Source organism: Elephas maximus, chromosome 18, assembly GCF_024166365.1.
Source record: "Elephas maximus indicus isolate mEleMax1 chromosome 18, mEleMax1 primary haplotype, whole genome shotgun sequence".
Taxonomy (NCBI): Eukaryota; Metazoa; Chordata; class Mammalia; order Proboscidea; family Elephantidae; genus Elephas; species Elephas maximus.
The window spans coordinates 80,646,704-80,671,740 of record NC_064836.1 but is presented as its reverse complement, the minus strand read 5'-3'; the positions used below and the strand labels follow the sequence as shown (position 1 = coordinate 80,671,740).

The following is a 25,037-nucleotide window of genomic DNA, read 5'->3' as shown; positions in this document are numbered from 1 at the left end:
TTGATCTTAACTATCCACACACTGTTGATCAAACCAAAAACCAAACCCACTGCCATTGAGTCAATTCCAACTCATAGTGACCACTGTTGATAGCTTCTGTAAATTTATCCAATATTTTCACCTTGTGGCAATCTATTTGCAGTTTTTCAGTTTGTCATAATCCCTTTTGTATCTTGCATACTCAAAGTGATTTATAATGGCTGCATCTAGGCCCTCAACTAGATGGACTGTACTTAACCATGCCCTGTTACTTGACTTGTTTCTCTGCTATGAAAAGCATGTAACTAGACACTTTTCTGTATTTAGAATTATTTTCAGTAATATATTCTCAGAGGTGGAACCCACAGGTCAAAGAAAATAAGCAATATGAGCTTGGTGCTCATAGGCACGAAATTTAAAGTGAGGATGACCATTTGGACTGCATGCCACCCTCTACCAGTGGACACCTCCTCTGCCCCTAGATGCTAAATCTGAAAAAGAAGCTAAATTCACAAGAGTTGGAAAAATTAAAAAAAAAAAAAACTCTATAAAGAGGGATGTATTTTTTGTTCTAACAGGACACTAAATAGGACTTGTCTTATGCTGCCAACAGGCTGTGTGACACTTTGCCTTGTTATAAAAACTTCCAATTTTATCTCTTGTGCCATTTAGGGTGTAGCCTGTGTGTGGACTCCACAGCCCAGAAACAAAGCTGGGGAATGTCTATATGTTGGCCCTGAAGGAAGTGTAGCAGAAAAAACTGTTCTGATAGGCATTGCCTGCCTCCCCCTTGTTACTAGCATTAATTTTCTACTCACTTTTTTGATGAGGAAATTGGTGGGTAAGTGAGTGGAATGAAAGTGGGTCTGTGATGATAATTCTGCATAGAATACAGGACCTTTTTCTTCCTGCCTTAATTCTTATCCTTACCTTCTAGCTTTTATGTAAATTAAAATTTAACTATATGCCTACCCAAGCCCCCTCTTCTCTAATTGGAGCTATGCTTCAGATTTTACTTCTTTTTTGCTCCTAAAACCAATGTTTCTTTCTCACACTTCATCAATTTATTTTACTTAGCTTTCAAAGGGGGCAGAGAGTAAATCTGATCAATTAAAACCACATTAAGTGGGTTCTGGTTCTATAAGATATGTGGTATATTAGCTTCAACTCCCTAATAAATTTGCAATGCTTCAGAATCTTTTTAAATACAAGGTTTTCACTTAGAGATTCTCAAAATGTGACCCATGGACTCTGGGCCTCCTCCTAACACTGAGATGCTGTTTGCTTTTTTTCATTCTGTTGTAGTTGGTACTGATGGTGTAAAAGCAGTGACAGTTAGCACTGCTGGAGCCTTAGCCTTGGTTCTGCTTATAACTGGATTCTTGCCCTTTCTAAATATCAAAAACATGTGGGCAGGAGCCATTCTGGTTGCCTTTAAAGTCAATAATCAAGTGAGAGAGGCAATAGATAAGGAGGAAGACCATGATAAACTTATTTTGTGAAATCTTTCTGTAGGGAAATTTAGAAGGAGACTGGAAGAAAAGGAGGTTCCGATAAATCAACTTTCCAGGGAAAAGAGCATCTTTGCTCAGCAGATTGAAGAATTTAGAGGGCAACTGGAAAAGGAGACCAAAGTAATAATTCTATTAAAAAAAAATTAGCAATTACTAATTCTGCCTTTTAATTTAATTCCATCTCTTTTGTAAAAAAATTTTGTTGTGCTTTAAGTGAAAGTTTATAAAACAAGTCAGTCTCTCATACAAAAACTTATATACACCTTGCTATATACTCCTAGTTGCTCTCCCTCTAATGAGACAGCACACTCCTTCCCTCCACTCTCTATTTTCTTGTCCATTCGGGCAGCTTCTGACCCCCTCTGCCCTCTCATCTCTTCTCCAGACAGGAGCTGCCCACATAGTCTCATGTGTCTACTTGATCCAAGAAGCTCACTCCTCAACAGTATCATTTTCTATCCCGTAGTCCAGTCCAATCCCTGTCTGAAGACTTGGCTTTGGGAATGGTTCCTGTCTTAGGCTAACAGAGGGTCTGGGGACCATGACCTCTGGAGTCCTTGTAGTCTCAGTCAGTCATGATGAGATTGGATATAATATGATCACTTCCATGATGGGATCTGCTGTGAGTAGCCAATCAGTTGAAAGGGAGTTTTCCTTGGGCATGTGGCCTACACTGAATATAAGTGGACATTCTGGCAAGGCTTGTGGCTTTTTGCTTGCTCTGGATCCTGTTCATCTGACCTCCAGTTCTTGGGACTTGAGCTAGCAGCTTATCTGTAGTCTTGCCTGCCAATCTTGGGATTTGTCAATCTTCGCAGCCTTTGAGCAAGAACCCTGCTCTCTGACCTGCTGATCATGGGTTCACCGCCCCCTGCAGCTACATGAATTAGGAGATGCCTCTATCCTGACCCACGGACTTGGGAAGTTCCAGCCTCTACAAATGTGTGAGCCTTTTCCTTGATATATATGCCTCTATATATGCTTTACTGGTTTTGCTTCTCTAGAGAACCCAGCCTAAGACACATGTGAAAGAAAAGATTGAATTTTCCACATCAATGGAATAAATGAAAAGACTAGATTAAACCTCAGTGGTTCTTTCCAGTCCAAACAAGATCTGAGCCTTACGTGTTGCTAAATATAAATTTTATTGTCTAAATGTTAGTGGATGATCTCTTTGTTACCTTTGCATGCTTCATTCTTTCTAGGACTCTATGGCTGTCTTTTGTTGATGCCCACATAGTCAGTCTGGCATTTCTTTAAATAGAACTCTCTCCTCTCTTTTAACAGCAGCAATCAGATACTCTCTACTCTTTCTCCCCTTGTCTCAAATTCTCTCCCTGGTATTATTTTACTAAGTTCATGTTCAGCTTGTGGTAGGTTCTTACTAACTTTATGTGAAAAAAGTCCTGCCACTTTCAAGCCTTTCATTATTGATGGAGGTGGTGCCTTACTCATGTGTGTGCCCTGGCTCATGCCCTGCAGTTAGCTAGGTATGACTGTGACCTGTTTCGAGATCCATACAATGAAGAGCAGGAGGCCAAGCTGAGCTGAACTGGCCTCTTCTAGAAGAAATGCTGAAATGGTGCCATGGAGAAAGAAGTACAAAAACTATGCCATCCAGGGAACTGAAGACTTGGAGGACAGCAAGTGAGTAGGGCAAGGTTGTCCTTAACTTGGAATTAGTTACACTGAGGAGTATGAGAGCACTGACTATGTCTCCAAAGCCTTGTAGTATGTACTTAACCAATCTTTGCTTAGTGTATGAATAAGTTCAAGCCCAAGGCTGCAATAGTCACCATTGACAAGAAGTGCACATTCAAGAGGGGCTAAAAAAAGAAAAAAAAAATTAATAGTTCAAAGTGATAGGTGCTATAAAGGAGTCCTGAGGAGAGAAAGAAAGCCCTTCTTGGGAGTAAAAGAGAAGTTTTCATAGATGTGATTTTGAGCTATGGCTTAAAAATGGGCTATCACTTAAAATCCTATATTTCATTTGGGGCATTGAAATAATTGGATTTATGTATGCCCTTGGCTCTGTACATTAAAGTCATCGTGTCTCTAGTCTACAACTTGCAGACTAAAAAGTGGTCTATGAAAGATGGAGAGGGATAGCTAGAAACATGTTAGGATCTGTCATCACGCCTTGTGGAACAGGTGTTGCTTTGAGAAGGAATTATCCCCAGGCCACCCCCAAGGTTAGACAATCAACTTCATAGCCAGCTCCACATGAACCCTTCAGAAGTTTTTTCTGCAGGAACTACAGAAGTTTGGGGCCCAGCTGAATCAAGACTTGGTTACAAAGGTTAGTACTGAAACATTTTGCTTAGAGGTCAAGGAGTTGTGTATCTATCATAGAGAGTGTCAAACTAACTCCAGTTTATAATCATTAAAGGTTTACTCAAAAGAATGTGTCCCTGGCTTTGGTAGCTTGGCAAAAATCCAGGGCAGATCAATATACTTCTCTTTAGATTCAACCAAAAATACCGTTTCTCAGTTCTTTACCTAAATCTTTGAGAGGCATTGCTGTACAGTTGTTAAACAGTCCCTCTGTTCTGCCCCAGAAGGGGTACAAAGTGATCCAACTCTGTATCCAAGGTAACTTAAAAAGGACTTTGGGATGACAGACACTAAAAATACCTGCAGTTTTAAAAACTCTGGGCTCCTGAAAAGTGGGGCTTTGAACTGAAATGCCTCCTCCTACCCAAATATGGCATTTGCTTCCAAAGTAAAAAAAAAAAAAAAAAATTCCTTCTAATGATCGAAACGTTTAGGTGAAAGTGCCTACCTGTCATTCAGTTGGATGGTTTCTTTGGGGGATAAAAAAGAGGGGAAGAATATAGACTGCTTTATGACTACATGGATTTGTTCAAACTAGTTCTGCGGTAAATGATAACTAAAGCAAAATATGGCAATATGCAACACCCTTCTTTAAAATTAGTTGACCATCAGATAAATAAAGGTCTGTCTGTATCATGCTTTTACTGTAAATCACATCAGGGAGATAGACAGCTACAAAAATAATCCTAAGATCCTGTATTTTAAGTTAAAAGGTTAAGGCTCTGCCTGCTTTGATTTTCAGGCTTGGCTTCACCTATTGAGTTAGTTTAGCAGAACCATGTTCACTGTAAACTCAATTTACTGCCTCTAAATTCCGAATTCCCCAAAGATAGGGCTTTGGTTTCTTAACCTCCCACATCCACTCACATATCCTAGGTGCTTACGGTTGGGGAGTTAAATAGTTGCTGGTATTAAATCTAGAACAAAGTTACCAGTGAAATGAGGGTGACCAACTCATTCCAGTTTGACTAGGTCTTTCACAGTTTTAGCAGTGGAAGTCCCATACCCTGAGGAAACCCCTCATTTCTAGACAAACCAGCACAGTTGGTCACCGGAAGTAACACTCATATTATCTGGCACCTATCAGACATTCCTAAGGCAGTTAACATATGTGTAATAATTTCAGAGACCGTGGTAAACAGAATTTCCTCCTAACAGTTCAGGGAATGGATCACAGAAGTGAAGTGAGCATGGTTGGAAAACTAGTGAGCAAGGAATTGTTGGTAGAGCCCAGGTCCTTCCTGGAGGCTGAGCACAGATTGTTTTTTGCAGGATTCTACAACAAATGCACTTTATGACTACGTTGTTCTGTTGGGCTAGTTTTGTGATACATGTTAATTCTGAGGACCTTTTTCTTGTTTAATAACAGTAAAACCAACCAAACCCACTGCTGTCGAGTTGATTCCAACTCATAGCGACCCTATAGGACAGAGTAGGACTGCCCGATAGAGTTTCCAAGGAGCACCTGGCGGATTCGAACTGCCGACCTCTTAGTTAGCAGCCATAGTGCTTAACCACTATGCCACCAGGGTTTCCTTAATAACAGTGGATCAGAAAAAGCTTTGGCAGGGACTCTGATACTTGTACACCAATATTCATTGCAGCACTATTCACAATAGCCAAAAGGTGGGAACAAGTGTCTGTGAACAAATGAATGGATAAACAATATTGGTATATACATACAATGGGATATTGCTCAAACACAAAGAGGAATGAACCCGACTTGAATTTTGAAAACACCCTAAGTCAAATAAGTCAGCTACAAAAGGACAAATATGATCCCACTTAACATGAAATATTGGAGAATATGCAAATGCACAGAGATAAATTTCATTAGTGGTTACAGGGTGGGTGGGAGAGGAAAGGGGGGTGGGCATATTGCCTAAGAGGCACTGAGTTCCTGTTAAGAATGTTGGAAAACTTCGGAAAAGCGCATGGTGATGGCTGCACAACATGGCAAACGTAATGTCACTGAATTGTACGCTAAAAACGGTTGACATGGAAAATGTTAGATATTTCACCACAATAAAAATTAAAGAAAAAGCTTTGGTACATACAGTACCTTTCATCTATGGAGTATAGAAATGAGTAAGAATGGGATTGCCCTTGTCCCTGCAGGAAATGTAAGTGAGAAAACATATTTCATCCGTTAGAATTCCTAAGAGCACTGCATTATGTGAGTGGTAGAGGGAACACTTTAATAAAGCACTCCACCCCAAAAGAGGCTGGAGTAACAAACAACGGGGATTAAAATACCTGCTGCTTATGCTTTTTTAAGAGCAGTGGGACCTATAATTGAGCACACTGATGGCACGAATCTGGACACATCAATTGGGGGAGTAGAGGAGGAAGTAAAAATGTTCAGAGAAGGGTATTGCCAGAATGTTTAGGATCTGCATTTGAGGGAGAGGGAATGAGTGGGAGAGAGCATTCCTCGGAAGGAAGCAACCCAGCCAAGGAGGCCTTTTAGAGACTAGATGTGCCTGTGGATATGCTTACTGTGGGCTGGTCAATACAAACTTCCTTTTTCTTCCATTTCTTCTGAAATCATCAATAATAAAACCTGCATTGCTTATTAAAAGTTTAGGGTAAGCAAATACAGTAACTCAAAGAGGCCTTGAATTCCAAGTCCAGGTTGCCAAAGGGTGGGGTAAATGCATGTGGACCCAGGAGCCAGAGGACGACGGTGAGCAGACATTTCAGCTCTGTAGACACAAGGAGGTCATTTGCAGTCATGAGCTGCTTTTGCTTTCCCCTGTGAAGCTAACTTCAGAGGCCACTCTGTTTTGTACCCAAGCACTGTCTTTAATCAAGGACATACTGGGTAGACCCTGAAGGCTGCTTCACTTGCCCTTTGGGTCTCCTCTTCCCAGGAAGAAGCTGGCAATTAGGTTGCAGGAGTCTGCTGGAGCCAGAGAGGTAGCCAATGCTAGAAACGCCTCGCTGGAGAGCACCAGGCACTGACTGCAGCTTCATCTTGGGGATGCCCTGCCTAACCTTGGGAAGGCACGCTCCCCAGCAGCGGTGCTGGTCCAGAAGCAGTGGCGTTCGGACAAGGCCCTTGGCTGCCTGGAACTAAAAGCACGAGGAGGCTCAGATGTTGCTGGACATCTCTCAGAAGGAGGCCCAAGCCCTTAGCAAGGAACTCCTTGAGCTCAAGCATGCAAATGAGGAGAGCACTGTGAGCTGGGAGACACTCAGGAGGGAGAACAAGAACCTCCAAGGCACTCTGAGCTGAGCAGGGGCTGAGACAAGAGCGAGGCACTGTGGGAGAGCCTGGCTACAAGAGCATGGCTGTCTTCTGTGGGCAGGGGCCTTGGAGTTGTCAGTGCAGGTTCCCACTCATGCTCTAACTTTTCAATTTTCAATGCTTTTTGAAATTTTTTAACCACAGAAGTTATTTTTTTGTTAAATTAATTCCAAAAATAAGACTTTTTCTACCTCTAGCCTGTTTTATTCTCTAAAGGAAGCCATTGTTAAGAATGTAGTAAGTACATGGTGTATTTTCCAGCTTAACAGATGTTTCTAAAGCACATTCTATATGCCAGGCATTCAACTATTCACTGTTTTACTCTGGAAGTTATACTGAGTCACAAAGAGTTTGGTAATTTGTCCAAATTCACAGTCAATAAGTTGCAGTTCTGGGGCTCCAGCCCAGCCAGCTTGGCCCCAGGATATACACTTAGCTGCTGAGCTGTGCCACCTCCCCGTGTGGTTCTTCGCATGCCTGTATGTGGAGACCTACCACGTGCTTTTGAACAGCTATATAGTATTTCGTAATGAGGATGATTATCATCATTTAACTAGACCTTATTAATTTTATATCCAATTTTTCACAATTATGAACAGCCTATTATTATACGCCCCTGTACATATACTTGTACACATGTAAAAATATTTCAGTAGGATAGAGCCCTAGAAATGAAATTGCTGGGTTAAAGGAATGAATTTTTAAATTTTGGTATATGGGTAGTCCCCAACTTACAATGGGGTTCCGTGGCGATTTCATCATAAGTGGGTTCTGAAGTAAGTTGAATACTTTTTTTTTTTTTTAGTGTTCATTATTATTGCCTTTTATTATCAGTATCTTTATAAAATCGATCTTTACTTGTCTTTGGGGGTTGGAAACATTACATATAAACTTACAGATATATTTTAACATTTTCCATAGTACTTACTGCAATAAGATGTACTAAAAAAAAAAAAGTCCTAACTGAGGTTCGTTGTACCTTGAGTGTCAAACAGACTTTCAAAGAGGTTGCCAACTTATTCTACTACCCACAGTGACATGCATTAAAACCCTGAGACACCCTGGAAGCAAGTTCATTACTACTGGAAGCATCAGTGAAACTCGCTTTCTCTGTTGACCTTCATGGTGCATGATCAGGTCCCTGACTTGGCATGTGAGAGGTGTTGGAACAGTGGTTATGAAACTTAACCTTCCTCAAACCACCGGAAAGACTTGGTAAACACAGCTGGCCAGGCCCTCCCGAGAGTTTCTGGGTCAGTTATGTGAATAATTTGGTCGGGCTGGGACTGGGGCAGAGGTCTCTCACGGATGCTGTCCAGGTTACTATAAGGTGCAGTCAGTGTTGAAAACCAGCAGCACCAGCTTTCTTTTGGAACCTCTTTTCTGGAGAAGGCCTGTTAGAGAAAGATTATTACTCACACGATAATTGTAATCTAAATTGTTTTTGTAAAAATCTAGTCATATCATTGTGCCCTGGTGGTGTAGTGGTTAAGACCTACAGCTGCTAACCATTAGGTTGGCAGTTTGAATCCACCATTAGCTCCTTGGAAATGCTTGGGGGCAGTTCTACTCTGTCCTGTAGGGTCACTATGAGTCAGAATCAATTCAACAGCCATAGGGTTTAGTAACATCACATCACAGCCCTGTGAGGGAAGTCATAACCCAGGATCTTAGAGCCAGAGGAATGTAGTGAGCCTTGAGCCTACTCCACCGCCTATGGACTATAGGGTAATTCCAGGTACCAGAGGCTTCCTTCATGAAACGCCAGAACCGACAGGAACAATATTAGGTGCCAGAGGTTTTGTGACTAAAGGCTTGTCTACAGGAGAGACTAGCCACAAGCCATGAGGTACTTTAGCTAAAGCCACTGTCTTCCCTGAGCCCCTCCGAATTTGTCATATCTGGGCTCATGCCTTGAGTGTTGGCAGGAAATGACTCAGCTTATGTTTTAAGCCCCTGTCCCAGTGTGGAGCAGTAGCTGACACCATGGTAGCTGAAGGACATTTGTGGAGTTGATCACTAAGAACTCACCATGAAATTTCAGGGATTCCAAGTCTGTATCTTGGAGTGAAACTGGCAGTATTTGTCATGGCTCTGATGAGCAGGACCACTGTGTAGAGTTGTTCAGGTTGTCCAATGCACAATACCACGTGAGGCACTTGTAGACAATGTTTTGGCAGATGGTAGAAAAACGCATCAAAGAAGCGATGCTTTTTTCTAATTCTATATATGCTAGAGGTGGCCCTGCGTCAAGTTACCAAGGGCCATGTGGCCATGGTCCCAGCAGGCCTTTGGGAATAGTATGTTGTACCTGAGGTAATGGGTCACAGACCAGTGTCTTTCACTACTTTTCTCCTGTTTCTCTCCAGAAGAGATTTCTGACCTGACAAACCAGGTTAAAAAAGGAAACAAGAATTTAAGTGAAATGGAAAAGGTCAAGAAACTGATGGAACAAGAGAAGACTGAAGTCCAAGTGGTACTGGAAGAAGCAGAGGTATTATCTCCCAGAGAAATGTTTTCATTCATAAGACAAAGCAGTTCTGTATTCTAGTGACAACAACAACACAATGACACATATTCAAGTGTTTACTACATGCTAGGCACATGCAAACTGCTTGGTATTCATTATTTTATGTAAATAGAACTATTGTCCCCATTTTACAAATGAGGAAATTGAGGCCCTAAGACCAGAATAAATAATAAGCCCGGTGCCGTCAAGTCGATTCCGACTCACAGTGACCCTATAGACCCTATAAGATAAATAATAATGAACACAAATCTCTTGATGGTAATGAAAACAGGAACCATGTCTGAATCGTTCGCCAATTTATCTCCAGTGCCTAGACCCTCACTACTAAACATGTTGTACTGTCATGCTCATTAAATGGTTAAACCCTTCGAAGACTCGTTCTCACAGCTGAATTTCATCTTCTTGAGCCACCCTTGGAATAAGCACCTAGTCGCATTAAAATCCAGTCCACCCCTACCCCCAGCCCCACACCAGGAGAGAAAATGAATTTTAAAAGTCATGGGAGTTCAACAACAACAAATAAATAAAAAAATAAAAATAAAAGGCATGGGTAGTCAGTTTTAGGCAGGAGGCTTTTCGAAGGTACAATAATGAAAAATAAGATCGAAAGGATGGCTCTCTGATGTCAGCATTGAATGTCTGTAGGAAACTTGCCAGGCAGGAGAGGTGTTCATATTACCGTCTCTACAGAAAGCTGTCAAGTAGGCAGCTTTGGGCACAGCTTTTACCCTGTTATTCATAAATGTTTTTGGAGGTCTTCTACATTTTACACAGAATCCTTTCAACTGGTATCACTGGGACTCCTACCAACCTTGTAAAACTGGCGAACACTGTTTTCATTTCCTTGGTCACTTTTCAAATGTTCCTTTGGTTCTCTAGCCGTCTTAGCTAGGGACTTTCTGAAGCCAACGCCTGAACGCAAAGAGGTAACTTTCATGGTAGAAATTTCAGGTGCCGTAGGAAACCAGTGAGAAATAGGATGGGCAGAGACAATTTGAGTCCTGCATAACATATAGGCATCGCAGCGTATTAAACTGACCAACACCCACATCTAAGAAGGTAAGAATGACATTAAGGCCAAAGCTCTCATACTGTTTAGTACCACCAGATGGCATATACTCTATTCACATTCTCTCAAGTTCTATCTTCACTCACATCTATAAATACTTAAATCAGCTTGGACATGTATTTATAAATTGGGTTATTTCTTTTCCTGGGCGAGTCTTTATGAGAAAGCTTATCAGAATTTTTTTAAACCACAAAACTCAAGGTACCTCAGGTCACTTTCTCCAAAGATTTACTTTCTCAGTGCATTCTAGAGAGTTAGAGGTGACAGTTTACCCCAAAGGAACTGCACCATTCCCTCTGAGGAAATTGCTATCCTAGCATTTCTTGTGGGTTTATTTTCTTTTACATTGAAGGTAGTGTTGAGAAAACAGCAAAGAATACCTAAAGCCATATTAAAATTCCCAACATCTTTCTTGTTTTTAATATTGCTATTCAGTCTTAGTGTTTACTTCTGGTGGTGTGGACTAAGCTGCTCCTGCCCTCAGGACTGTCCATAGTTAACTGGCCAGGAGATTGTCGTCACGCCTGTGGCCTTCATAAGCATCTTCTTCAGTATCCTCCAAGTGTGTGTGTGTGTGTTTTTGTTTCTTCTTTTATATGAATTTTATCTTTGAAACAGGCTTTAAAGCTTTAGACAACCTACACTTTTAAATTGAGTCACCTTTATAACATCCGTGGTAATAATAGCTTTGTGTATATTTAAGTGCTCAGAGGGGCAGCGGACATCCTATGTGTCAAAGCAAGTCCATCTGTAGTAGTAGCAGTAACAATAACGGTGATAATTGTTCACTTGGAGTAGTGTGTGCCAAGCACATTCTAATTCCCATATTTGTTCTCCATATGACAATATTTCAGCACTATCGTGTTGCTTGTTCTCTGAATTCATTCAACTTTTCTTCTATTCCTCTTAAAGTATGATCTTCAGAATTAAATAAAAGATTCCATGTTGGATCTATCATTTTCCTTCCTCTAGCTTTGATATTTTTATTGATTCATCTTCAAGCTTGAACACATCAGAAAAAGTCAAGAGAGATCATTGCAAAGTTTAAAGACAGTCACAGACAAGATTGCAATTTCCTACTTAAAAAACGCTTAGAATTCTAGATTTTTTGACTAGAGTTGAAATCCCTAAGAATCTCAAAGTTATAAGTGAAATGACAAACTAAAGTCATAGCTTGTCTCTCGTTTTGTTCCAATTTTCAGTGACCTGACTTTGAACCAAAGACCTCTCCCAGAAACTTTAAAGAGAGCTATATCAGTGACATATATTTTGAAGAGAAAAAAAAACAAACAAACTTTTGTCCAAAAATGAACTTAATTTAGTGTTTTTATGTATGTATTTCAGGGAGCTCTAGAACGTAACAAAAGTAAGATTCTTTGTTTCCAGCTTAAACTCTTGGATGCCAAAGCAGAACTTCAAAGAAAGCTTTCACAGAAAGATGAGGAAGTATAAAAATTTTGATATTTAAAATTATGTTAAAGAGCAACAGTTGCATATCTCAGAATCCTTGACTGAACAGAGCTCATTGTGTTTGGCTAGTTTTATGACCCCGGTTGGAACATTACCAAAAAAGTAACCATTCTAACCTGTACTACAATCTTTCTAATAAAGTCACAATTATTAATATAACTCAAGCCATTGCCATTGAGTTGATTCTGACTCACAGCAATGCTATAGGACAGAATAGAACTGCCCTGTATGGATTCCAAGGCTGTAAATCTTTATGGAAGCAGAATGCCACACACCACAGTGCCCGGTGGATTTGAACTGCTGACCTTTCAATTAGCAGCTGAGCACTTTAACCACTGTGCCACCAGGGCTTCTTAATATAAAGGAATACCTCTATATAATTACTGCCAAGTTTTATGATTCTATTATATTTGAGCATCATGTAAGGCTCAAGATAATAAACCTGAAAACCATAATTACTCATAAGGACTGTGTATACTATCTGGGTCTCCCTATATCAAGTCTCTCTCGGGCATTCAAGAAACTGACTGATAACGCTGAACCCTGGGGAGGAAAAGAATTAAAAAAAACTTGATGTTATACACTAAAATTAATGTCAGATGAGAGTAAAGTTTCCACATACTCCTTGCCCCTACCTGTGGTCGTTTGGAGAGGGGCAGAAGCCAAGAGCTGATCTACTCATTGCATCCCTGTTGAAGTCACTGAGTCTTAAGAGTCAGGAAATGGAATTAGACAGGACTCGTGGGCTGCAGGATCTTTTCTTGTCTTCATCATAACAAGCTGATGACTTTCGACATTCCATTTCTTAGCTCCTCAGTGAAGTGAGGGATGAAAGCAGCCAGCTACACGTCACAGAAGGTGGTGAGGAAGATCAGTCAGCTGATGTTGGCAAAGCACTTCGCGCTCCATAGATCAAAGGCACAATGATAAATACATGGAATTAATGATAATTATATCATCTCTCTCATCTGTTCCCTTAAGTCAATGTCACAAGCTAACAACAATAATTTTGAGTCTGTAGTTCAACTGGCAACTCAAATGCTTGATAAACAACTTTTAAAAAAAATCTGTTAGCGTGTCCAATTTAACTGACCTCTTTCTTTTAGCCTATTTTCAGACAAAAGTCCCTTGGGGGTCAATTTTTTAATGAGGATGTCAAGCCAAATCGGTCCTCTGTATGCGAGTTCTCTTTGCTCTCATTCACCTGCACTTCCCCCTAAAAGACTAACTGTGGTGAGGAATTCAGGTCTACTTAAGCCTTGGAGTCAGTGTCTAAAAGATTTTTTTTTGATGAAGGGCAGAAACATTTGGGTTTTGATATATGCCCTACTACCTTCCATGAGGAACAAAAATGAATGTCTCCTTGTGTAGTTAAAAAAAAAAAAAAATCCAACTGATTTCAGTAACATCAAATCTGTGCCTATAAATAAACTGAGCGGAGGAAAAATGAATCCTCAGAGAGTCTGCGTCTAGTCAGGTACATCTGAATGTTGGAGAGCAGTTCGCCAATTATAATAATCTTAGTGCAAAGGAAGCCAGAGATCCAAACAGCTTGGGCTGGGAGAAGAGAGAATAGAAGACGAGACAGGAGCCGGGAAGAGGCTGAAAAAGGAAGGGGAGGTCTGGAGGGAGGGGCTGAGCTATTCATGAGTTTTAATTAATGACTCAGAGTAACTATGATGGTAAGCTGGAAAGGGGAGATGAACACATCTTACAAAACATCCCGGATTCTGTCCCAGACCCTTTCTGCCCTGTGAGAGTACTGATTGTGTCAGACTGCCTTGGTTTAATCTGAGGAAGCACTTATCAGACATCAGAGCTAGTGGTAAAAGGGATCTTAAGGAAATTGAATAGAATTCCAGGAAAAAGAAGGTGAGCAAAGGATAAGATTTCAGAAGCCAGGTAAGTTATAGGACTGAACAAAAATATTGCCTGAGGACAAGATGAGGCTTGAGGTCCTACATCTGCATAAAACTTCCAGAACTCTTCAGAAACTGAAGGAGCCCAGCAAGACAGGTCAGACACCCAGGAAGTTGAAGGGAATCAAGAAAGCACAAGAAATTTGACATAGAGGCCAAAGCAAAACCTTGCTAGTGCAGCAAACTGGGCAACTCATTCTCTACTGCCAAGATCTCCCATCCATTCTGGTGAGGACTCACACTGAGTAAGGATGATTGAGAGCGCTGTTGGTGATGACAGTGTGAGCTGGTGTGTGTGGTGTGCTTCATTTGGTCAACAACTATTTGAGCACCAATGTTTGCCAGATGCTGTGCCTGATAGCTTAATCAGGGCTTTTCAAACTTTTATGAATGATAGAGCTTTTTTTTTTAATTTTCACAATAGTTATAGTGACCATAACTAAAAGTTATGGTGCAGTCACGATGGTAAAACAAAAAAACAAACTTATTGCTGTTGAGTCGATTTCAACTCACAGAGATCCTATAGGACAGAATAGGTGAGGAGAAGTATTGGTACTGGCCTTCATCCTCTCCATCCTAGATGCAGGAAAGGGGGAAGAATGTCAGTGGCAAGCTTGAAGCTAACTGGTGCCTGTGACTGCCCTACTGCAAGGCTCAGAACTGGCTGAACACAGGTCAGCCAAGTACATCCTGACCTTCAGGGGCCACCAACTATACCACTGTCCCCAGCTCTGGTATTCAAGAAAATGCTGAAATGTGTGAGGGTCATCATGCTGGCCCCAGAGCCGGGGTACATGGGGCCTGTATCTGCTCTCCCTGAACTCAGCCAGAGAGGCACTGAAATTACTCAATCTGTCATAACACGTTTGTTTGTTTGTTTTGGTTTGTTACTTGTAGAAGACTTAGGAAAACTTGTCTTCCAAAGGGCCAGATAGTAAATATTTCGACTTTGTGGGCCATATGGTCGTGTCACAACTACTCAACTCTGTAGTTGTAGCTGGAAAATAGCCATAGACAATAGGTACACTGATCGGTGTGGCCAGATTAGGTCCAAACCAGCTAATGGTTTGCCCAACCTGGCCTACAGCCTCAGGTATCTAGCACAGGTTTCCTCAGCTATCTTAAAGTAGAACGTTCCTATGAAGTCTTTCCTTAGCCAAAATGGCGTGAAGCGAAGAAGCAATTACCGTTAATTTAGATGGGAAAAACATCTGAGCTTTCCCAGCCCTTAGGCACATCTTACTAGCGGAAGCACAAAATAAATCGAGGTAAAGCACAGATGCTCGCAGGCACAGTTCAAAACTATGGCAACTTGATGCTGAGATGCTGAGCGTCCTTCCTGGGGAAGGAGGTCTGAGACGCCGCTCTCACTGCTCAGAGTGTGCTGTCTCTTCAAGGGCTCACTGCAAAACAAAGGCTGAATTCTATTCTGCTTTTTGCCTTTTTTTTTTTTTCTTAAAAGCAAAAATCCTCTTCAGATTTCTTTCTGTTAGACGAAACAGATACTAATGTAGGTCTCTCCTAAAAGTGAAGTGACGTAAAGCGAGCACTGGAAAAGTCGGGGACACCTGTAAGCTCAGTTATCTTTTCCTTCCATATAGTCTGCTCCTCTGAACTCAGTAAGGTCAAACTTGGCTGCATGCTTACAACTTATATGTGTTATCTGTCTTAATTTCCCTCATTGTCTGAGTCTCTGCGAGAAAAATGTGTTTAAATCTCTCCCCATTTCTAAGTAAAATATTTTAGTGTGTCTTTGAAAAGTCAGATCTCAAATTTGGACATGGATTTTAGTTTGCAAAGTATCTTGTTAATCTTTTTTTTTTTCTTAATTGAACTTTAGATGAAGATTTACAGAACTAGTTTCTCATCAAACAGTTAGTACACACATTGTTGTATGGCATTGGTTAACAACCCCACGACATGTCAACACTCTCCCTTCTCAACCCTGGGTTCCCTGTTACCAACTTTCCTGTTCCTTCCTATCCTCCAGTCCCTACCCTAGGGCTGGTGAGCCCCTTTAGTCTTGTTTTGTTCTATGGGCCTGTTCAATCTCTGGCTGAAGTGTAAAACTCAGGAGTGGCCTCATGACTGAGCCAAAAGTGTGCCCGGGGGCCATACTCTCAGGGCTTCTCCAGTCTGTCAGGCCAGCAAGCGTGGTCTTTCTTTATGAATTAGAATTTTTGTTCTACATTTTTCTTCAGTTCTGTCCAGGACACTCTATTGTGATTCCTGTCAGAGCAGTCAGTGGTGTAACCAGGTACCATCTAGTTGTACTGGACTCAGTCTGGTGGAGGCCGTGGTAGATGTGGTCCATTAGTCCTTTGTACTAATCTTTCCCTTATGTCTTTAGTTTTCTTCATTCTTCCTTACTCTCTAAGGGGTGAGGCCAGTTGGAGTATCCTAGATGGCCGCTCACAGGCTTTTACGACTCCAGATGCTACTTACCAAAGTAGAATGTAGAACATTTTCTTTATAAACTCTTTTATGCCAATTGAGCTAGATGTTCCCTGAGACCATGGTCCCCACAGCCTCCCGCCCAGCAATTCGGTCCCTCAGGGAGTTTGGATATATCTATGCAGCTACCATGGCCCTCCCTTGTACAGGCTATGCTGGCTTCCCCAGTACTGTGCACTGTCTTACCCTTCACCAAAGTTACCACTTATCTATTGTCTATTAAGTGTTTTTCCATCCCCATCCATCCCCTTCCTGGTAACCACCAAAGATTGCTTCTTTTTGTATGTAAATTTTTTCATGAATGTTTACAGTGGTGGTATCATACAATATTTGTCCTTTTGTGATTGACTTATTTCACTCAGCAAAATGTCCTCCAGATGCATCCATGTTATGAGATGCCTCACAGATTCATCGTTCTTTAGCATTGCGAAATACTCCATTTTGTGTAGGTACCACAGCTTGTTTATCCATTCATCTGTTGACGGGCAACTAGGTTGTTTCCATCTTTTTACTATTGTGGACAATGCTGCAATGAACATGGGTGTGTGTGTGTGTATATATATATATATATATAAGCCCAGTGCTGCCGAGTCGATATATATATTCGTGTGACGACTCATTTCTCTAGGATATATTCCTAGGAGTGGGATTGCTGGATCATATGGTATTTCTATTTCTAAGGAAGCTCCATATCATTTTCCAAAATGATTGTATCATTTTGTATTCCTCCCAGCACTGCACGAGAGTTGTGATCTCCCCGCAGCCTCTCCAACATTTGTTATTTTCTGTTTCGTTAATTTGTGCCAGTAATGCTGGGGTGAGATGTTATGTCATTGTGGTTTTGATTCGCATTTCTCTGATGGCTAGAGATCGTGAGCATTTCCTCATGTGTCTGTTGGCCACTTGAATGTCTTCTTTGGTGAATTGTGTGTTCATTTCCTTTGCCCGTTTTTTTAATTGGATTATTTGTCTTTTTGTTGTAGAGGTGTTGGATTTTCTTATAGATTTTAGAGATTAGAACTTTGTCTGATTTGTAACAGCCAAAATTTTTTTTCCCCAGTTTGTAGGTTATCTTTTTACTTTTTTGGTGAAGTCTTTTGATGAGCATAAGTGTTTAATTTTTAGAAGATCCCAGTTATCTAGCTTATCGTCTAGAGCTTGTGTGTTGTGGGTTGTAGTTTGTATCCTGTTAATGCCATATATTAGGGCCTCTAATGTTGATCCTATTTTTTCTTCTATGCACTTCATAGTTTTTGGCTTCATATTTAGGTTTTTGATTCATTTTGAGTTAGTTTTTGTATATGGTGTGAGGTATGGGCCCTGTTTCATTTTTTTGCCAGTGGACATCCAGTTTTGGCAGTACCATTTGATAAAAAGATCATCTTTTCCCCATTTGATGGATTTTGGGCCCTTGTCAAAGATCAGGTGACCATAGGTGGATGGATTTACATCTGGGTTCTCAATTCTGTTCCCTTGGTCAATGTATCTGCCATTGTACCAGTATCAGGCTGTTTTGATTGCGGTAGCTGTATAGGAGACCCTGAGGTCAGGTAGTGCGAGTCCTAGTTTATTCTTTTTCTTCAGTAATACTTTACTTATCTGGGGCCTCTTCCCTTTCCATATGAAGTTAATGATAAGGTTTTCCATCTCTTTAAAGAATGTTGTTGGTGTTTGGATTGGATTGCATAGTATTTGTAAATCACTTTGGGTAGAATTGCCATTTTCTGTTGAGTTTACCTATGCATGGGCGTGGTATGTTTATCCATTTCTGTAGATCTTTTTTGGTTTCTTGCAGTAGTGTTTTGTAGTTTTCTTTATATAGGTCTTTTATTCCCAAGGATTTAATTTTTTTAGGGGCTACTATAAATGGTATTGTTTTCCTGATTTCCTTTTCATTGTTCTCCTGGTGTATAGGAATCCAGCTGATTTCTTTATGTTTATCTTGTATCCTGCTACTCTGCTGAATCTTTCTATTAGTTCCAGTAGTTTTCTCATGGAGTCTTTTGACTTTTCTTAGTATCATATCATCCACAAATAGGGACAGTTTAACTTTCTCATTACCAATTTGGATGCCCTTTATTTCTGTTTCTTGCCTTATTGCTCTAGCTAAGACTTCCAATACAGTGTTAAATAGGAGTGGTGATAAAGGGCATCCTTGTCTTGTTCCTGTTCTCAAGGGGAATGTCTTCAGCCTCTCTCCATCGAGAACGATGTTGACCATCGGTTTTTGTCTTTTTGATCATTTTAAAGCTGGGTCAGATATATTAGAATTAAGAAAAATCCCACACTTCACCAATAGAGATGAGCAGTGTTGCAAGAGAAAAATGACCTATTGAACTATTAATTTAAAATTAATTAATTTGTAAGTTTCTATTCTGATTGTAAGTTTCTATTCTGATTTTTTTCCCCCAATCTGGTTTCTTTTCCCAAATTGTGGTTCCCATTTCAGAAAAAAAGGAAACTTCTTACTATATTGTCCTTGGCTGGGAGTGCTTCATTTTTCTTAAAAAAAAAAGCACTCAAGGAAGTTTTCATTTTTTGACTCTGCATGAAATGTGTTGATTGTCCAGCAGCCATTCTTCAGGCCTGTTTTATACCCATGCATCTTAAACCATAGCACTTTCTACTTATTTGCAGGCACTCATGAAGTTTCATAAACAACTGAAGAAAAAGTACAGTTCAAAACATTCATTTGACTCCTTAAGTAAAATGTATTTCTTGCAGAGGATTTGAATGGGCTAGGGATCTCTGGTGGTGTAGTGGTTAAGAGTTTGGCTGCTAAATGAAAGATCGGCAGTTCAAATCCAGCAGGTGCTCCTTGGAAACCCTATGGGGCAGTTCAACTCTGCCCCATAGGGTTGCTATGAGTCAGAATTGACTCGATGGCAACAGGCTTGGCTTTCTTGGGTTTAGTCATGTTTTAGTGTTTTTGTATAGGGAGAATGAGCTGTGAAAAAAATGAGAATTTCTCCAACCTAAGACAGTGGAATGTCGTAAAGCTTCTGGTGATATTGAGTGTGAGTGTGCCTATTAACTTTACATACCAGCATCCCTATAGGGTTCTGATCTGGGAGCTGAACAAAAGCCTAGGGCCAGAGGCTAGGCATGAGAGACCTGCCTCATGTTGTGGAGCTGGTAGATGGAGCTGGCAGAGGAGAAGTGCTAATCCTGGGTTCTGGAACTGGAAAGAGGTATTTGCCATGGCTACTTCTGGGACCTCCCCCTACCATTGACAAGAAGCTGGTCATGAAAAGTGGCACTTCTACTTATCCCCCTTCTCCAAACTCTGGCCACATTCCTATCCCCCTGCAAGCTGTAAACCTTCCTGATTGGCCTCAAAGCTGATGACAGTCTTCTCAATGCCAATTCAACGTGAAATCTAATTCTGACGCAAGACAAATACATTTTTGCTACTTATGCTCATGGGCTGTGTGAAGAAGGATCGAAGGCTCTCCTTCCCTCAGCCTTGTCTGCCTGTCCAGCACGTGACCCTCTTTCATGGGGTGAGCTTACAGGGCATGAATTAGTTACAGAAGTTAAACTGTCCTGACTCCAAAACCAAAAGCCAAACCCAGTGCCACAGAGTCAGAGCCTTAGAACAATGAAAGATTTTTTTGGCTCATGTCAGAGTCCAGTGTGGTCGGATTGCTGGGCCCAATCCAACTAGGATGCAGGATGGTCCCTCTCTTCAGAGTCATTAAAACCTGGATTCCTTTTATCTTGTGATGCCACTGCCTTCCATACATGCCACCAAGTTTGCCACAGACAGGAAAAATGAGTGCAGGATCACACAAGTAAAAATTTTATGGCAACGGTGCACATCAGTTCTTTCCATGGTCCATTGGCCAGAATTCAGTTGTGTGGCCGCAACCTAACTGCAAGAGGGCTGGGAAAGGAAGCTTGCTGTGGTCCCAGTCTTCTCACTGCCTTCCTGAACACGTATGGCCGCAACCTAACTGCAGGAGGGCTGGGAAAGGAAGCTTGCTGTGGTCCCAGTCTTCTCACTGCCTTCCCGAACACATAGCTATTGCTTCCACTTCTGCCATTCTGCGAATTTGGTTTCAGTATGGGGTTTTTGGTGTTAGGAAGGAGTACTGAAGTAAACTCAACGTCACTCAGCAACTGATTTTCTCAGCCAGTCTTTGGTTGTACTCTCCATCTTCTGGAGAAAGAAAGCTATGTTTTTCTAGGAGAGTTTAGCATCTCCTGGCCATTAGAGCAGCATTGCTAGATCTCAGGACTTGTTTTAAACTAGGTGGCTCTTTCCTACCTTGTCTAGACATTTCTCATCATTTGAATTGTTTTAAATATTATGACTGTCTGAAAGGGTGTATTTTCTTTGTTCTTAGCTACTCTAAGGATCCAGATGTTTGCCCTACACCTTCCTTTAGGAAGTCTCAGATTTGGCTAAGGATGTCCCATAACAAAACAAGTGGCTGTCAAGTCAATTCTGACTCATGGTGACTTTATTTGTATCAGAGTAGAATGTGCTCCAAAGGGTTTTCAGTGGGTGATTTTTCAGAAGTAGAATACCAGCCCTTTCTTCTGAGGTGCCTCTGGGTGGACTTGAACCTATAGCTTTTGGTTAGCAGCTGAGTGCATTAACTGCCCTGTAGAAACCCAAAAAGATTCCAGTGTTTTCCTTTATTCTTCCTGGAAGTTGTTCTGGGAGTCTTACTTCATTTCTTACAATGAACATGTACTCACCACCCTCAATGTCTATGTTTTTAACATAGATTCCCTTTGGAGCCGTTTTGTTATTTACCCAGAATTTTTCATCTATTTTAATTTTTTCTGTTTCCTAAACTGTTGTGAACACAGCAGGTAACCATTCTTAATTTGGGTGCATGATTTTTCCCCTGAATGTTATTCTAAAATTAGGAGGAACTAGCAGTGTGCTATTGACTCCCTGCAGTATAGTCTGGATTCTGAAGCTAAGAGCAGAATCAAGGCTACCTGAATGAAGAGGAAGGTGGAAGGGGACCTCAACGAGATTGAACACTAGTTGAGCTGACTCCACCGGCAGGCATCAGATGCAACCAAAGCCCTAGGCCAGTTTCAGGTTCAAACCAAGATATTTTCAAATTGTAATACGGGGAAAAATATCTCTGCATATAGAAGCAAACTAAGTGCAGATTGTGTTGAGTAATAAAGGTGAGGACAGCAAACTTAATCCTTTAAATGACCGGTAACGTGCTTAACCCCCACATGTCTGTCAGTTTGTTGTACTGTGGGGGCTTACATGTTGCTATGATGCTGGAAGCTATGCCAATGGTATTCAAACAAGAAATTTGGAAGACAGCTACCTGGCCAAATGACTAGAAGAGATCTGTACTTATGCCTATTCCAAAGAAAGATGATCCAACTGAACATGGAAATTATCGAACAATATCATTAATATCACACACAAGCAAAATTTTGCCGAAGGCCGTTCAAAAGCAGCTGCAGCAGTATATCAGCAGGGAAGTGCCAGAAATTCAGGCTGGATTCAGAAGAGAACATGGAACCAGGGATATCATTGCTGATGTCAGATGGAGCCTGGCTGAAAGCAGAGAATACCAGAAAGATATTTTCTTGTGTTTTATTGACTATGCAAAGGCATTCGACTGTGTGGATCATAACAAATTATGGATAACATTGAGAAGAATAAGAATTCCAGAACACTTAATTGTGCTCATGAGGAACCTGTATATAGATCGAGGCAGTTGTTTGAACAGAACAAGGGGATACTGTATGGCTTAAAGTCAGAAATTGTGTTCATCAGGGTTGTATCCTTTCACCGTATTTATTCAATCTGTATGCTGAGTAAATAATCCCAGAAGCTGGACTATATGAAGAAGAATGGGGCATCAAGATTGGAGGAAGACACATTAACAACCTGTGGTATGCAGATGACACACCCTTGCTTGCTGAAGATGAAGAGGACTTGAAGCACTTACTGATGAAGACCAAAGACCACAGCATTCAGTATGGATTGTACCTCAACATAAAGAAAACAAAAATCTCACAACTGGATCAATACACATCATGATCAATAGAGAAAAGATTGAAGTTGTCAAGGATTTCATTTTACTTGGATCCACAATCAATACCCATGGAAGCAGCAGCCAAGAAATCAAAAGATATGTTACATTGAGCAAATCTGCTGCAAAAGACCTCTTTAAAGTGTTGAAAAGCAAAAATGTCACCTCGAAGACTAAGTTGCGCCTGACCCAAGCCGTGGTGTTTTCATTCACCTCATATGCATGTGAAAGCTGGACAATGAATGAGGAAGACCGAAGGAGAATTGATGCCTTCAAACTGTGGTGTTAGAGAAGAATATTGAATATACCATGGACTGCCAAAAGAATGAACGATTCTTTCTTGGAGGCAGTACAACCAGGATGCTCTTTGGAAGCAAGGATAGCAAGACAACATCTCACCTACTTTGGGCATGTTATCCGGAGGGACCAGTCCCTGGAGAAGGACATCATCCTTGGTAAAGTGGAGGGCCAGCAAAAAAGAGGAAGACCCTCAATGAGATAGATTGACACAGTGGTTGCAACAATGGGCTTAAGCATAACAATGATTGTGAGAATGGTGCAGGACTGGGCAGTGTTTCGTTCTGTTGTACATAGGGTTGCTGTGAGTCAGAACTGACTCGATGGCACCTAACAACAACAACTGGTTTATATCCTAGTGGTGGAGCTTTGCTCAGAGCATGCATGCACAGTTGCACATTTTACTCTAAACTCAGGGATTGATTTCCCAGGCCCATGTTTCATTTTATAGAGCCTTCAAGTGCAACTAGATGACAGCATGCACCTGGACAGTGATCTGAAGGAGCAGGTGGCTGTGGCTGAGTGGTGCACTTCAGTCTGAACTAGAGGAACTGAGGGCCTTGCAAAGGTAAGCTGAACATGGGCCCAGGCTGGCTGAAGAAGAGCTCCTGGAGGCCACAGAAAGAATCCATCTTTTCCATTCCAAGGTAGGACCCCCAAACTCTGTCCGTTAGCTGGGTGAGCTGGTTGAAGGCGGGGGATTCCACACTGGGCCAGCCTTAGACTATGCAGGGTTGCCATGTCAAGTCTTGGCTGTGGCCTGAAAAGCACAGGGAGAGCCTTTAACAGTGGAGTAGTGGTCACACTTTTCATTCATTCTCATGTATTCTGCCAGAGAGTGGACTGTTAGGGCATCCACAGCCAGGATGCTCGGGAGAGAGGGATCAACATTCCCCCCACCCCGCCGTGTCCTAAGTAGTGCCCAAAATCACTTGCTTGGTTCTGTTGCTCCCTCCAAGATACAAGCTTTGTTCCCCCAGCATCCCCCACCTGAGAGCTAGGCAGTCTCTAACAGTTCTGAGTGGCTGCTGACAGACGTGATGAGCTGTGACAGCTCTGGCTTCTCATGAAGGTCATATAAGTGACATGAGGCCAGAATTCTTAAATCCTCCTCTCATTTTCTGAGGATTAGGAGGAGCAGGAAGAAGCTGCTGGAGCCAGGGTGGCTAGGACAAAAGTGCATAATAAATGACTCATTCAACCAACCTTTGTAGAGCATCCACCATAAGCTGTGCAGGCATACACGGTATAGATTCAAAATCTCCCCACTGTTCTAAAAAGGTAAAGTCCCAGGTAAACAGCTGTGGTGCACTGCCATGTGTATAATGTCAGCAAGCACAGCTCTTCCAGAAAGTCTTCTCCAACAACCTGGACCGCGGCAGATGCACGGTGTGCTTTGTCTAAGTCAAGGAGGACATGTAAGAAGTCAGCCAGGCAAAGGGGAGAGCCAAGGGCAGAAGCGTGGAGAGGAGGGGGGCTTGGGCTGTTCAGAGAAATTCCCGTACTCAGAGCAAGAACAAGTAGGACAGACCAGAAGAAACAGTGCTCAGAGGCAGGTAGAGCCAGGTCCCAGGATCCTTGAAGTTTGATACCAATGGAGTTTCAATTTTATCCTTCAGATAATGGGGAGCCACTTAAGAATTTTGAGTAGCTGAGAGTGACGTTGTCATATTTTCATTTGAGGATTTTGATGTGATTATTGTGGAGGATGGATTAAAGCAACTAGGGCCAGAGCTACCACACTACGGGTATTTGGGGCTAGATTGCTCCAGGGGCTGGATGTGCCACTGGCATCTAGTGGTCAGGGGTACTGAAACTCCTCCGAGGTGCAGTATGACAAATTTCCCCTCCCAGAATGCCACTTATGCCACACTGAGAAATACTGGGTTAGAGAAAATACAAATCAGAGATGCACCAGGAAGGCACTGCAATTAGTTTGTGCCCACAGTTTGACTTCCGTGTCCAAGTGCATGACACATCTCATTTGGGCCCTCTTTGGGATAGAAAAAAAATAGCCTCTAGGTTACGCATAATGCCCAGCAGGCTAACTCTTCAGCGTTTTTTTCTCACTCAGGAAAGGTTATCTAAATACAACAAGTTGGAGTTTTAGAAGTATGATAGTGAATGTTTTTCAGAGTAGATCATCCACCGTCTGCGGTGTTTAATGGCTGTTTGGTAACAAATCGTTCGCTGCACGT

At 41.6% G+C, this 25,037-nt stretch overlaps 1 protein-coding gene across 1 annotated transcript in view; it reads left to right on the top strand.

The window, feature by feature from the left end:
• The window catches only part of MYH15 (myosin heavy chain 15), a 208,390-nt gene that overhangs the window by 164,953 nt on the left and 18,400 nt on the right, over positions 1 to 25,037 (top strand). Inside the window, 11 exon segments of the mRNA XM_049857882.1 lie at positions 1,481 to 1,620; positions 2,953 to 3,038; positions 3,040 to 3,140; positions 6,701 to 6,887; positions 6,889 to 7,051; positions 9,447 to 9,571; positions 12,021 to 12,122; positions 15,063 to 15,086; positions 21,411 to 21,591; positions 23,289 to 23,361; positions 23,363 to 23,486. Of these exon segments, the coding sequence (XP_049713839.1) occupies positions 1,481 to 1,620; positions 2,953 to 3,038; positions 3,040 to 3,140; positions 6,701 to 6,887; positions 6,889 to 7,051; positions 9,447 to 9,571; positions 12,021 to 12,122; positions 15,063 to 15,086; positions 21,411 to 21,591; positions 23,289 to 23,361; positions 23,363 to 23,486 (1,306 nt within the window).